The sequence below is a fragment of the Lonchura striata genome, chromosome 1 (genome assembly GCF_046129695.1).
Source record: "Lonchura striata isolate bLonStr1 chromosome 1, bLonStr1.mat, whole genome shotgun sequence".
NCBI classification, from domain to species: domain Eukaryota; kingdom Metazoa; phylum Chordata; class Aves; order Passeriformes; family Estrildidae; genus Lonchura; species Lonchura striata.
Genome location: NC_134603.1, coordinates 1,554,995 through 1,569,754, shown reverse-complemented (window position 1 = coordinate 1,569,754; position 14,760 = coordinate 1,554,995). Strand labels below are relative to the sequence as shown.

General features: G+C 38.6%; 1 protein-coding gene across 1 annotated transcript; it reads left to right on the top strand.

Moving 5' to 3' along the window:
* Positions 1–1,234: 1,234 nt before the first annotated feature.
* C1H8orf82 (chromosome 1 C8orf82 homolog) lies at positions 1,235–14,445 on the top strand. The gene is made up of 3 exons (XM_077781734.1): positions 1,235–1,531; positions 4,064–4,112; positions 11,508–14,445. Exons 1-3 carry the CDS (start codon positions 1,415–1,417, stop codon positions 12,245–12,247), a joined length of 906 nt encoding a protein of 301 aa, XP_077637860.1. The 5' UTR covers positions 1,235–1,414; the 3' UTR covers positions 12,248–14,445.
* Positions 14,446–14,760: the final 315 nt, after the last annotated feature.

Here is a 14,760-nt window from a genome sequence, read left to right as displayed (position 1 = left end):
TCTCATTTTTTTCCCATTTCCCCCCCTTTTTTCCCCTTTTTATCCCCCTATTTCCCCCCTTTTTTCACATTTTCCCCTTTTTTCCCCCATTTTTCCCATTTTTTCCCATTTCTCCCCTTTTCTTCCTCTTTTTTCCCCCTTTCTCCCCCTTTTTTCCCCTTTTTCCCCCTTTTTATCCCCCTATTTCCCCCCTTTTTTCACATTTTCCCCTTTTTTCCCCCATTTTCCCCTTTTTTCCCATTTTTTCCCATTTCTCCCCTTTTCTTCCTCTTTTTTCCCCCTTTCTCCCCCTTTTTTCCCCTTTTTCCCCCTTTTTTCCCCTTTTTCCCCCTTTTTTCCCCTTTTTATCCCCGTTTCCCCCCTTTTTTCACATTTTCCCCTTTTTCCCCCCATTTTTCCCATTTCTCCCCTTTTCTTCCTCTTTTTCCCCCCTTTTTTCTCATTTTTTTCCCATTTCCCCCCTTTTTTCCCCTTTTTATCCCCCTATTTCCCCCTTTTTTCACATTTTCCCCTTTTTTCCCCATTTTTCCCATTTTTTCCCATTTCTCCCCTTTTCTTCCTCTTTTTTCCCCCTTTCTCCCCCTTTTTTTCCCTTTTTCCCCCTTTTTTCCCCTTTTTATCCCCCTATTTCCCCCTTTTTTTCACATTTTCCCCTTTTTTCCCCCATTTTTTCCATTTTTCCCCATTTCTCTCCTTCCTCTTTTTCCCCCCTTTCTCCCCCTTTTTTCCCTTTCTCCCCCTTTTTTCCCTTTCTCACCCTTTTTTTCCCTTTTTCCCCCTTTTTTCCCCCCTTTCTCCCCCTTTTTTCCCTTTCTCCCCCTTTTTTCCCTTTCTCCCCCTTTTTTCCTCCTTTTTCCCCTTTTTCCCCCCCTTTTTTCCCTTTCTCCCCCTTTTTTCCCCTTTTTCCCCTTTTTCCCCCCTTTTCCCCCTTTTCCTACATCCCCCCCATTTCCCCCTTGTTTCACCCCCGCGCTTTTCCCTGAGGACAAAATGGCGGCGGCCGGCCTGAACCAACAGCGACTCTGCGGGGGGGGGGGGAGGGCGGTGCCGGGTGTCGATTTTTTACACCGCCCCTCCCCTTTCACCTACGGAAACCCCCGTCCGTGCATCCCCAGCCTCCAAACCCCTCTGGAATCATCGATGCACCAAACCCGGCCTTATAGAAACCCCCACATTCTATACATTCCATAGAACCCCCCCCCCCCCCAAGGCGGGGTTTTCCTCCTCCCACTTCCCGCCCGGAAGCTTTTGCCCGCCGCACCGCGCGGTGCCCGCGGATCGCGGTCCCCCATTGCGGCACTTCCGGCGGCGCCGTCGCCACAGGAGGAGGGAGGAGGCGGCGGGGCCGCGGCTGTCGCCACAGGAGGAGGAGGAGGCGGGGCCGCGGCTGTCGCGACAGGAGGAGGCGGCGGCGATGAGGACGGCGCCGCTGCTGCGGCTCTGCGCCCGCCCGGGCCCGAGCTACCGGCAGGGGCAGCGGCCCGAGCCCGGAGTCCGCGAGTACTTCTATTACCTGGACCTGCACGGGCGGGTGAGCCGTGCGGAGATCGAACGGGGATCGATCAGGAGCGATCGGGGATCGATAATGATTGATGAGGGGTCGATAATGGTTGATAAGGGATCGATAAGGACCGATCGGGGATCCATAATGATTGATGAGGGGTCGATAATGATTGATAAGGGATCGATAATGGTTGATAAGGGATCGATAAGAGATCGATAATGGTTGATAAGGGATCGATAATGGTTGATAAGGGATCGATAATGATTGATGAGGGATGGATAATGCTTGATAAGGGATCGATAATTATTGATAGTGGATCGATAAGAGATCGATAATGGTTGATAAGGGATCAATAATGACCGATAAGGGATCAATAATGAATTATGAGGGATCAGTAATGGTTGATAAGGGATCGATAATGACCGATGAGGGATCGATAATGATTGATAAGGGATCGGTAAAAAATCCCCCAAAAAACGCCAAAACACCCCCAAAAAAAACCCCAAAAAATCCCCAAAAAACCCCAAAAACCCAAAAAAACCCAAACTGCCCAAAAAAACCCCCAAAAGTTCCAAAAAAGCCCCCAAAAACCCCAAAAAACCCCAAAAAAATCCCCCAAAAACCCCAAAAAAATTCCCAAAAAACCCCCAAAAATCCCCAAAAAATCCCAAAAAACTACAAAAAAATCAGAAAAAAATCCCCCAAAACCCAAAAAAAAACCCCAAAAAAACCCAAATAGTTCCCAAAAAGGTCCCAAAATCACAAAAAAACCCCAAAAGAGCCCCAAAAACCCCCCAAAAAAACCCCCAAAATCCAAAAAAGTTCCCAAAAACCCCCCAAAAAAACAGAAAAAAAAATCCCCCCAAATCCCCAAAAAAACCCCAAAAATCCCAAAAACCCCTGAAAAAATCCCAAAAAAACCCCAAAAATCTCCCCCCCCAAAAAAACAAAACAAAAAACCCCCCAAAAATCCCAAAAAACCCAAAAAATCCCCAAAAAATCCCCAAAAAACCCCCCAAAAATCCCAGAAAAAAAACCCCCAAAAATCCCAAAAAACTCCAAAAAACTCCGAAAAACTCCCAAAAAACCCCCAAAAAATCCCCCCAAAACCACAAAAAGATCCCAAAAAACCCTAAAAAAACCCCAAAAATCCCAAATAGTTCCCAAAAAACAAACAAACAAAAAAATTTCAAAAAACCTCAAAAATATCCCAAAATAAAACCCAAAAATATCCCCAAAAACCCCCCAAAAAATCCTAAAAAAATAAAAAAAAAAAACCCAAAAATCCCCAAACCCCAAATTTGGATTTTTTTGGGGTGAAATTCCAAAATTTTAGAATTTTTGGGGTAAAATTCCCAAATTTTGAATTTTTTTGGGGGTCAAATTCCCAAATTTTGAATTTTTTGGGGTGAAATTCCCAAATTTCAGATTTTTTTGGGGTGAAATTCCAAAATTTTGAATTTTTTGGGGTGAAATTCCCAAATTTTGGATTTTTTGGGGTGAAATTCCAAAATTTTGGAATTTTTGGGGTAAAATTCCCAAATGCTGGAATTTTGGGGTGAAATTCCAAAATTTTGGAATTTTTGGGGTAAAATTCCCAAATTTTGGATTTTTTGGGGTGAAATTCCAAAATTTTAGATTTTTTTGGGGCGAATTTCCAGAATTTTGGATTTTTTGGGGTAAAATTCCAAAATTTTGGATTTTTGGGGGTAAAATTCCCAAATTTTGGATTTTTTTTGGGGGTGAAATTCCCAAATTTTGGATTTTTGGGGTCAAATTCCCAAATTTGGATTTTTTGGGTTAAAATTCCCAAATTTTGGATTTTTGGGGTAAAATTCCCAAATTTTGGATTTTTTGGGGTGAAATTCCCAAATTTTGGATTTTTTGGGGTGAATTTCCAAAATTTTGGATTTTTTGGGGTAAAATTCCCAAATTTTGAATTTTTGGGGTGAAATTCCTAAATTTCAGATTTTTTTGGGGTCAAATTCCCAAATTTTGAATTTTTTGGGGTGAAATTCCCAAATTTCAGATTTTTTTTGGGGTGAAATTCCCAAATTTCAGATTTTTTTTGGGGTGAATTCCCAAATTTTGAATTTTTTGGGGTGAAATTCCCAAATTTCAGAAATTTTTGGGGTAAAATTCCCAAATTTTGGATTTTTTTTGGGGTGAATTTCCAAAATTTCGGATTTTTTGGGGTAAAATTCCCAAATTGTAGATTTTTTGGGGTGAAATTCTAAAATTTTGGATTTTTTGGGGTGAAATTCCCAAATTGTAGATTTTTTGGGGTGAAATTCTAAAATTTTGTATTTTTTATGGTGAAATTCCAAAATTTTGGAATTTTTGGGGTCAAATTCCCAAATTTTGGATTTTTTGGGGTAAAATTCCAAAATTTTGGATTTTTGGGGTTAAAATTCCCAAATTTTGGATTTTTTGGGGTGAATTTCCAAAATTTTGGATTTTTTGGGGTAAAATTCCCAAATTTTGGATTTTTTGGGGTGAATTTCCAAAATTTTGGATTTTTTTGGGGTCAAATTCCTATTTTTTGTTTTTTTTTTTCAGCTCTTCCTGGACGACGCCAAAGTGAAAAACTTCAGCACTTGCTACCGAGGTGCCAATTAACCCGCTAATTAATTAATTAATTACCGCCTTAATTAGGCACCTCCTCAATCACTCACCGCCTTAATCACTCACTGCATTCATTATTCACCTCATTAATTACTCACCTCCTTAATTATTAACCTCATTAATTATTATTAATTGTTCACCTCCTTAATCAGTCACCTCCTTAATTATTCACCGCGTTATTTAGTCACCTCCTTAATTATTTATCTTCTTAATTATCCACATTCTTAGTTATTCACATTGTTAATTATTCACTGCATTAATTATCACCTTATTTAGTCACCACATTAATTACTCACATATTTAATTATTCACATTGGTAATTATTCACCTCATTTAGTATTCACCTTGTTATTTGCTTTGTTAATTATTCACCTTCTTAATTATTCACTTCCTTAATTATTCACCTCCTTAATTATTCACCTCTTTAATTATTCACTTTCTTAATTATTCACCTCCTTAATTATTGATCTTCCTAATTATTCACCTCCTTAGTTACTCACTCCCTTAATTATTCCCTGCATTAATTACCGCCTTAATTAGTCACCGCATTAATTACTCACATATTTAAGTATTCACATCGTTAATTATTCACCTCATTAAGTATTCACCTTGCTATTTATTTGCTTCCTTAATTATTCACCTCCTAAATTAGTCAGCTTCTTAATTATTCACTTCCTTAATTATTCACTTCTTAATTATTGATCTTCTTAATTATTCACCTCCTTAGTTATTCACATCGTTAATTATTCACTGCATTAATTAGTCACTGCCTTAATTATTCACCTTGATAATTATTCACCTCTTTAATCATTAACCTCGTGAATTACCTCCTTAATTAGTCACCTCCTTAATTATTCACCACAGTAAGTATTCACCTCGTTAATTAGTCACCGCATTAATTACTCACCTCATTAATTAGTTATCTCAATTATTCACCTTGTTAATTATTCCCTTCATTAATTATTCTCCTCCTTGATTATTAACCTCATTAATTATTCATTTCCCTAATTTTCACCTCCTTAGTTATTAACCTTGTTGATTATTGATCTTGTTAATTAGTCACCTCCTTAATTATTCCCTTTGTTAATTATTCACTGCCTTAATTATTCATCTTGTTAAATATTAACCTCATAATTATTCACCTTATTAATTATTCACTTGGTTATTATTCCCATCATTAATTATTTGCCTTGTTAATTATTCACCTCATTAATTATTCTCATTGTTAATTATTCACCACATTAATTATCTGTCTCATTAATTATTCACTGTCTTAAATATTCACCTTGTTAATTATTAATCTCGTTAATTATTAACCTTCTTAATTATTCATCTCCTTAATTATTCACCTTGCTATTTACATTAATTATTAACTTCATTATTATTCATTTTGATAATTATTCACTTTGTTAATTATCCACATCGTTAATTATTCACCTCCTTAATTATTCACTGCATTAATTATTCACCTTGTTAATTAGTCACCTCACTAATTATTCCTCAGCTTAATTACGAGCTGATTATCATTAGGGGTCGGTTCTTAATTGGCTTCTCAGCCTTAATTAGGATTTAATCATTCCTGATTTTGCAGGTGGGAGCCCCTAATTTGCATAATAATTCTTCATTAATTCATCGTCCTTTGATTAATCACTCATTAATTTGCATAATAATTCTTCCTGAATTCATTGTTCTCTGATTATTTAATCATTTATAAATTTGCATGTTGTCATTAATAGTTCTCTGATTAATTAATCATTCGTTAATTTGCATATTGATTCCTCATTCATTCATTGCTCTCTGATTAATTACTTGTTAATTTGCATATTAATTCTACATTCATTGCTCTCTGATTAAGTATTTAATTTTCATATCAATTTTTCATTAATTCATCATTCCTTGATTAATTAATCACACCTTAATTTGCATATTAATTCATTGGTCACCGATTAATTAATTGTTCATTAATTTGCATATCAATGCCTCATTCATTCATTGCCCTCTGATTAATTATTTGTTAATTTGCATATTAATGCTCCATTAGCGCATCGGTCTCTAATTAATCATTTGTGAATTTGCATATTCCTTCTTCATGAATTCATTGTTATCTGATTAATTAATAATTAGTTAATTTGTATATTAATTCTCCATTAATTCATCTGTCTCTGATTAATTATTTGTTAATCTGCATATTAATGTTTCATTAATTGTTCTCTGATTAATCACTCGTTAATTTGCATATCAATTTTTCCTTAACTCATCATGTGACAATTAATTAATAATTCATTAATTTGTCTATTAATACTCCATTAATTCATCATTCACTGATTAATTAATCATTTGTTAATTTGCATATTAATTCCTCATTCGTTCTTGCTCTCTGATTATTTGCTAATTTGCATATTAATTCTTTATTAACGCATCATGCACCGCTTAATTAATCATTCATTAATTTGCATATTCATTCCTCATTCCTTGATGAATTCATGATTAATTTCATCATTCAGTTCCCCAATCGTTAAGTCCCGAATTAATTAAGGAATTTCCTGGTTAATTAACGAGGAGCTGAGGGAGAAATTCGGAAAAATTTCCCTGAAAATTCCCAAAAATCCCAAAAATTCACAAAAAACTCCACAAAAAAAACCAAAAAAACCCAAAAAAATCCAAAAAAAAAGCAAAAAAATCCCCCCAAAAAACCTCCAAAAATCTCCAAAAAAAGCCCAAAAAAATCCCAAAAAAACTCAAGAAAAGCCCCAAAAAAACCCAAAAAATCCCCCCAAAAAATAAAAAAAAACTCACCCCAAAAAAATCCCAAAAAACGCAAAAAAACCCAAGGAATGCCAAAAAAATTCCCAAAAAATCACCTAAAAATATCCAAAAAACTAACAGAAATATATATATAAAAAAAAAAAAAACTAAAAACCCCCCAAAAAATAAAAAAACCCACCAAAAACCCCAAAACACACCAAAACAAATCACAAAAAAACACCAAAAAAATCGCTACAAAATCCGTAAAAACCCCCAAAAATGCAGAAAAAAAAAAAATCCCCCAAAAACGAAAAAATCCCCAAAAAATCCCCAAAAATACAAAAAAAATCCCCAAAAAACGCCCAAAAAATCCCCAAAAAACCATCAAAAAAAAACCCCCAAAATTCCCAAAAATACCATCAAAAAATCCCAAAAAACCGCAAAAAAATCCCAGAAAAACACACTCAAAAAAAATCCTTAAAAACCACCAAGAAATCGCAAAAAAATTCAAAAAAACCACAAAAAAAATCCCCCAAAAATCCCAAAAAAACCTCCAAAAAACCGCAAAAAAATTCCGAAAAATCCAGAAAAAAAAGAAAAAATGCCCAAAAAATGCCCAACAAACCGCAAAAAAAATCCCAAAGAGATGCAAAAAAAATCCCAAAAATCACCAAAAATCCACCAAAAAAACCCACAAAAAATCCCAACGAAACTCCAAAAAAACCCCAAAAAATCACCAAAAAAACACCAAAAAATCTCCCAAAAAATCCCTAAAAATCACCAAAAAACCTCCAAAAAAATCCCGAAGAAAACTAAAAAAAAACACCAAAAAACCACCAAAAAAAGCAAAAAAATCCCGAAAAAACCACCAAAAAACTGCAAAAAATGCCCCCAAAGAAACCCCAAAAAACCAAAAAAAAATCCCTAGAAAACCCCAAGAAATCCCCCAAAAAAATCCAAAAAACCACAAAAAGAAATCCCAAAAATTACCAAAAAATCTTAAAAAAATACCAAAAAATCCCAAAAAACCTTAAAAAAAATCTGGAAAAATTCCCAAAAATCCCCAAAAAAGAAGCAAAAACATCACGAAAAAAACACCAAAAAATCCCCAAAAAACCGCAAAAAACCACCCGAAAACCGCAAAAAACCACCAGAAAAAGTGCAAAAGAAAGCACAAAAAAAACCGCAAAAAAGCACCAAAAAACTGCAAAAAACCCACCAAAAACCACAAAAAAATAAAAAAAATCCCTAAAAAACCCCAAGAAATCCCCCAAAAAACCACCAAAAAAATCCTCGAAAAAATCCCCAAAAATCCTCCAAAAAAACCCCAAAACCGCAAAAAAATCCCCAAAAAACCAGCAAAAATTAAAAAAAAAACCCTAAAAACCACCAAAAAAATCACCCAAAATCTGCAAAAAAAAACCCAAAAAAAAGCAAAAAAATTGCAAAAAAATCCCAAAAAATCCTCGAAAAAATCCAAAAAAATCCCAAAAAAATGCAAAAAAATCCCAAAAAAACCACCAAAAAATCCTCGAAAAAATCCAAAAATATCCCCAAAAAACGCAAAAAAATCCCAAAAAAACCCACCAAAAAATAAAAAAAATCCCCAAAAATCCCCAAATTCCCAATTTTCCCGTCTCTTTCCAGCCGTGCCCGTCCTCGTTCTTCGGGCGCTTCCCCTTCGTGTGGCGCCGCGGCAACAGAACACCCCAAAATCAGCACCAAAACACCCCAAAAAAATCCCAAAAAAACCCCTAAAAACCACCCGAAAATTGCAAAAAAAACAACCAAAAAAATGAAAAAAAAACACCAAAAAAATTCCCCCAAAAATCCCCAAAAAAATCCCCAAAAAACCGCAAAAAAATCCCAAAAAAGCCTCCAAGAAACCCCAAAAACCTTAAAAAAATCTAAAAAAAAAAAAAACCTCCAAAAAAACCCAGTAAAAACCACCAAAAAAATCACCCCAAAACTGCAAAAAAACACCAAAAAACCACCAAAAAACCGCAAAAAATCCCAAAAAAACCCCTAAAAAACTGCAAAAAAATCCCAAAAGACCCCCAAAAACCCCAAAAAACAAACAAAAAAATCCCTAAAAAACCCCAAGAAATAAAAAAAATAAAAAAAACCCAAAAAAATCCCAAAATATCCCCAGAAAAACCCCAAAAAACGCCAAAAAGATCCCCAAAAAATCCCCCAAAAACTCCCATAAAACCACCAAAAAAACTCAACCACCAAAAAACACCAAAAAAAAGCAAAAAAATCCCCAAAAAAACCCCAAAAAACGTAAAAAAAATCGGAAAAAACCGCCAGAAAATCCCCCCAAAAAAACCCCAAGAAACTCCCCCAAAAAATCCCAAAAAATCCCCAAAAACCTTAAAAAAAATCCCCAAAAATCCCCCAAAAACCACCAAAAAAAGTCAAAAAAACAGCAAAAAAAGTGCAAAAAATCCCCAAAAAATCCTAAAAAAAATCAAAAAAAACCTCAAAAAAAAATCCCCAAAAAATCCCCAAAAATCCCCAAATTCCCAATTTTTTCCCCTCTCATTGCAGACGTCGCCTTCCTCTCGTCGTTCTTCGGCCGCCTGCAGCCGAACCGCAGCGGGCGCTTCGGGCGCTTCCCCTTCGTGTGGCGCTGCGGCCCAAAATCAGCACCAAAACACCCCAAAATCAGCAGCAAAACACCCCAAAATCAGCAGCAAAACACCCCAAAATCAGCACCAAAACACCCCAAAATCAGCAGCAAAACACCCCAAAATCAGCAGCAAAACACCCCAAAAAAATCACAAAAAAACCCCTAAAAACCTCCCGAAAAGCGCAAAAAAAACCACCAAAAAACCGCAAAAAAATCGCCAAAAAAAAGCAAAAATATCCCAAAAAACCACAAAAAACTGCAAAAAAATCCCAAAAAAACCCAAAAAAATCCCTAAAAAATCCCAAGAAATCCCCCCAAAAAATCCCAAAAAACTCACCAAAAAACCCCAAGAAATCCCCCAAAAAACCCCAAAAAAATAAAAAATCCCTAAAAAACCTCAAGAAATCCCCCAAAAAAATCTGAAAAAGCACCCAAAAAGTCCCAAAAAAATCCCCAAAAAAATCCCAAAAAACGCTAAAAAAACCCTCAAAAAATCCCCATAAAATCCGCAAAAAAGAGAAAAAACCCCAAAAAAATCCCCAAAAAATCCCCAAAAACATCCCAAATATCCCCATAAAAACCACCAAAAAACCGCAAAAAATCACCAAAAAACCTCAAAAAAAAATCCCAAAAATCCCCAAATTCTCAATTTTTTCCCCTCTCATTGCAGACGTCGCCTTCCTGTCGTCGTTCTTCGGCCGCCTGCAGCCGAACCGCAGCGGGCGCTTCGAGGCGCTTCCCCTTCGTGTGGCGCCGCGGCCCAAAATCAGCACCAAAACACCCCAAAATCAGCAGCAAAACACCCCAAAAAAATCACAAAAAAACCCCTAAAAACCTCCCGAAAAGCGCAAAAAAAACCACCAAAAAACCGCAAAAAAATCGCCAAAAAAATGCAAAAAAAATCCCAAAAAAACCCCCCAAAAAACCCCTAAAAAATCCCAAGAAATCCCCCCAAAAAATCCCAAAAAACTCACAAAAAAATCAAAAAAATTCCCTAAAAAACCCCAAGAAATCCCCCAAAAAACCCCAAAAAACCCCCCAAAAAATAAAAAATCCCTAAAAAACCTCAAGAAATCCCCCAAAAAAATCTGAAAAAGCACCCAAAAAGTCCCAAAAAAATCCCCAAAAAAATCCCAAAAAACGCTAAAAAAACCCTCAAAAAATCCCCATAAAACCCCCAAAAAACAGAAAAAACCCCCAAAAAATCCCCAAAAAATCCCCAAAAACATCCCAAAAATCCCCATAAAAACCACCAAAAAACCGCAAAAAATCACCAAAAAATCCCCAAAAAATCTCCAAAAAACCCCCAAATTCCCAATTTTTTCCCCTCTCTCTGCAGACGTCGCCTTCCTGTCGTCGTTCTTCGGCCGCCTGCAGCCGAACCGCAGCGGGCGCTTCGAGGCGCGCTTCCCCTTCGTGTGGCGCTGCGGCCCAAAATCAGCACCAAAACACCCCAAAATCAGCAGCAAAACACCCCAAAAAAATCACAAAAAAACCCCTAAAAACCACCCGAAAAGTGCAAAAAAACCCACCAAAAAACCGCAAAAGAATCACCAAAAAAAAGCAAAAAAACCCCAAAAAACCACAAAAAACTGCAAAAAAATCCCAAAAAAACCACAAAAAAACCCCCAAAAAAATCCCAAGAAATCCCCCAAAAAAATCCCAAAAAACTCACCAAAAAAATAAAAAAAATCCCTAAAAAACCCCAAGAAATCCCTCCAAAAAATCTGAAAAAGCACCCAAAAAATCCCAAAAAAATCCCCAAAAAAATCCCCAAAAAACACCAAAAAAACCCCCAGAAAATCCCCATAAAACCCCCAAAAAACAGAAAAAACCCCCAAAAAATCCCCAAAACCATCCCAAAAATCCCCATAAAAACCACCAAAAAATTACCAAAAAACCGTAAAAAACCACCAAAAAAACCACCAAAACACCCCAAAAAAATCCCCAAAAAATCTCCAAAAATCCCCAAATTCCCAATTTTTTCCCCTCTCTCTGCAGACGTCGCCTTCCTCTCGTCGTTCTTCGGCCGCCTGCAGCCGAACCGCAGCGGGCGCTTCGAGGCGCGCTTCCCCTTCGTGTGGCGCTGCGGCGGCGAGCGCAACTTCCTGCGCTGCGCCGACGTGCCCGCCGTGTTCACCGAGCTGCTGCCCGCCGAGGCGGTGCCCACCGAGGTGGCGCCCATCGTAGGGCAGCCCACCAAGGTGGCGCCCAATGTGGGGCATCCCATCGAGGTGGCGCCCAATGTGGGGCATCCCATCGAGGTGGCGCCCAATGTGGGGCATCCCATCGAGGTGGCGCCCACTGCGGGGCCGCCCACCGAGGTGGCGCCCAACGTGGGGCCGCCCACCGAGGTGGCGCCCATCGTAGGGCAGCCCACCGAGGCGGTGCCCACCGACCCGCAGCCCGGTGCCCGCCTGGCCCTGTGCGGCGCCGGCGCGGCGCTGGCCGTGCCCTTCGAGCCGGCGGCGCTGGCGCTGCTGCCCGAGAGCGGGCGGCTCTACCACCCGGCGCCCGCGCGGCTCGGCGGCGCCGGGCTGCTGCGCTCGGCGCTGGCGCAGGAGCTGAGCGCCAGCCTGGCCTTCGGCGACGGGCCCGAGGAGCCGCCGACGCACCTGAGGTGGAGGGGACGGGAGATCCGGCTGAGCCGCGGAGGAGAGGTGCTGGCGGCCGTGAGGGCGGAGAGGGCCAGGGTGGAGGCGGCCAGGAGGCGGGAGGAGGAGGAAGGAGTGTTGAAATAGGTCAAAAATTCATCGGTTCTGTCATTAAATCTAGTGTGGATTAATGAAGGAGTTGGGTTTGGTTTGAGCCACAAAAAAAAACTCAAAAAACCAAAAAACCCCCAAAAATCACCCCAAAAAACACCCCAAAAAAATCCCCCAAAAACACCCCAAAAAAATCCCCCAAAAAACCCCAAAAAAATCCCAAAAAAAACCCCAAAAACACCCCAAAAAATCCCCCAAAAAATCCCAAAAAAATTCCCAAAAACACCCCAAAAAACAAAAAAAAAAAATTCCCAAAAAATTCCCAAAAAAAATCCCCAAAAAACCCCAAAAAATCCCCAAAAAAATCCCCAAAAAATCCCCAAAAAACCCAAAAAAAATCGCAAAAAAACCCCAAAAATTACCCAGAAAAACCCCCAAAAAAACCCACCAAAAAAACCCAAAAAAACCCCCAAACCCCGAGAGGTGCTGGCGGCCGTGAGGGCGGAGAGGGCCAGGGTGGAGGCGGCCAGGAGGCGGGAGGAGGAGGAGGGAGTGTTGAAATAGGTCAAAAATTCATCGGTTATATCATTAAATCTAGTGTGGATTCATGAAGGAGTTGGGTTTGGTTTGAGATGTAAGAATTGCCAGGAAAAACACCCCAAAAAAAAACATTAAAAAACCTCAAAAAAAACCCCAAGAAATCACCAAAAAACCCATAAAAAAACCCCAAAAAACACCCCAAAAAAATCCTAAAAAACCCAAAAAATATCCTCCCAAAAAAAATCCCCCCAAAAATCCCCCCAAAAAAAATCCCCAAAAAACCCCAAAAAATCCCAAAAAAATCCTAAAAAAACCCAAAAAAAATCCCCCCAAAAATCCCAAAAAAAATCCCCAAAAAACCCAAAAAAAATCGCAAAAAAACCCCCAAAAATACCCAGAAAAACTGCCAAAAAAGCCCACCAAAAAAACCCCAAAAAAACCCCAAAAAACCCCAAAATCCCAAGAGGTGCTGGCGGCCGTGAGGGCGGAGAGGGCCAGGGTGGAGGCGGCCAGGAGGCGGGAGGAGGAGGAGGAGGGGGTGAATCCCAAAAAACGGTCAGGGAATGCCTAAAAATTCATCAATTCATTAAATTGTGACATGGATTAATGAAGGAGTTGGGTTTGGGTTAATGTTAAAAAAAAAACGCCACAAAAATAACCAAAATATCCCCAAAAAAATCCCAAAAAAAATCCCAAAAAACACCCAAAAAACACCCCAAAAAAATCCTAAAAAAAACCCCAAAATATCCCCCAAAAAAACCCCAAAAATCCCAAAAAAACTCCCCCAAAAAACCAAAAAAATCCCCAAAAAAATCCCCCAAAACCACCAAAAAACCCATAAAGACCCCAAAAAAACCCAAAACAAACCTCCCAAAAAAACCCAAAAAACCCCGCAAAAAACCCCAAAATACCCCCAAAAAAACAAAAGAAAACACCCCCAAAAAAACCAAAAAATCCCTAAAACTAAAAAAAAAAACCTAAAAAAAATCCCCCAAAAATACCATAAGAAAACCCAAAAAAAACCCACAAAAAATCCCCAAAAAATCAAGGAAAAACTCAAAAAAATGACAGAAAAACCCTCAAAAAAACTCCCAAAAATGCCCCAAAAAAATCCCCAAAAATCCCCAAATAGACACTGAAGAAGAAACCCCAAAAAACACCCAAAAAAACCTACAAAAAAAAACCCCCAAAACACCCCCAAAAAACCATTGGAAAATTCCCAGAAAATGCCAAAAAAGCGTCAAAAAACCACAGGGGAAAAAAACCCCAAAAAATAAAAAAAAATCCTCAAAAAAACCCCAAAAACTAGTGGAAATCCCAAATTTGGGAATTTTGGGATGGAGGATTTGGGGTTTGGGAATTTTGGGATAAAGAGTTTCGGAATTTTGGGATTTGGGAAATTTGGGGATTTTGGGATTTGGGGATTTTGGGATTTGGGGTTTGGGATTTTGGGATTTGGGGTTTGGGATTTGGGGTTTGGGATTTTGGGATTTGGGATTTAGAAATTTGGAATTTGGGATTTTGGGATTTGGGATTTTGGGATTTGGGATTGGGGATTTGGGATTTGGAAATTTGGGATTTGGATGGAATTTGGGCAGTGGCAGCTGATTAATTACCAATCCATTCCCGATGATGAATAATTAATAATTAACATTTATTGAATAATTCATTAAATTCCCGTGACAACGAACAAACTTCCGGGATTTTCTTCCCGTGGACGCGGCAACAAAAATTCCGGGATAAAACTTTGGATTTGGGGTGGGAAAACTCCAAAATATCGGGATGAGGGGGAGAAATCCCAAAATGAGACAGAAAATTTTGGGATGGGGGGGAAAAATCCTAAAATTATACAGAAAACTTTGGGATGAGGGGGAGAAATCCCAAAATGAGATAGAAAACTTTGGGATGAGGGGGAAAAATATTGGGATAAGGGGGGAAAATCCTCAAAGGAGACAGAAAGTTTTGGGATGAGGGGGAAAAATCCCAAAATTATACAGAAGACTTTGGGA

Bases quoted from the DNA above. Each gene is read 5' to 3' on its own strand.
- C1H8orf82 (XM_077781734.1), top strand. From the start codon at position 1,415: ATGAGGACGGCGCCGCTGCTGCGGCTCTGCGCCCGCCCGGGCCCGAGC. The intron at 1,532-4,063 runs GTGAGCCGTGCG...TTTTTTTTTCAG, and splicing joins ACCTGGACCTGCACGGGCGG to CTCTTCCTGGACGACGCCAA. The intron at 4,113-11,507 runs GTGCCAATTAAC...CTCTCTCTGCAG, and splicing joins CTTCAGCACTTGCTACCGAG to ACGTCGCCTTCCTCTCGTCG.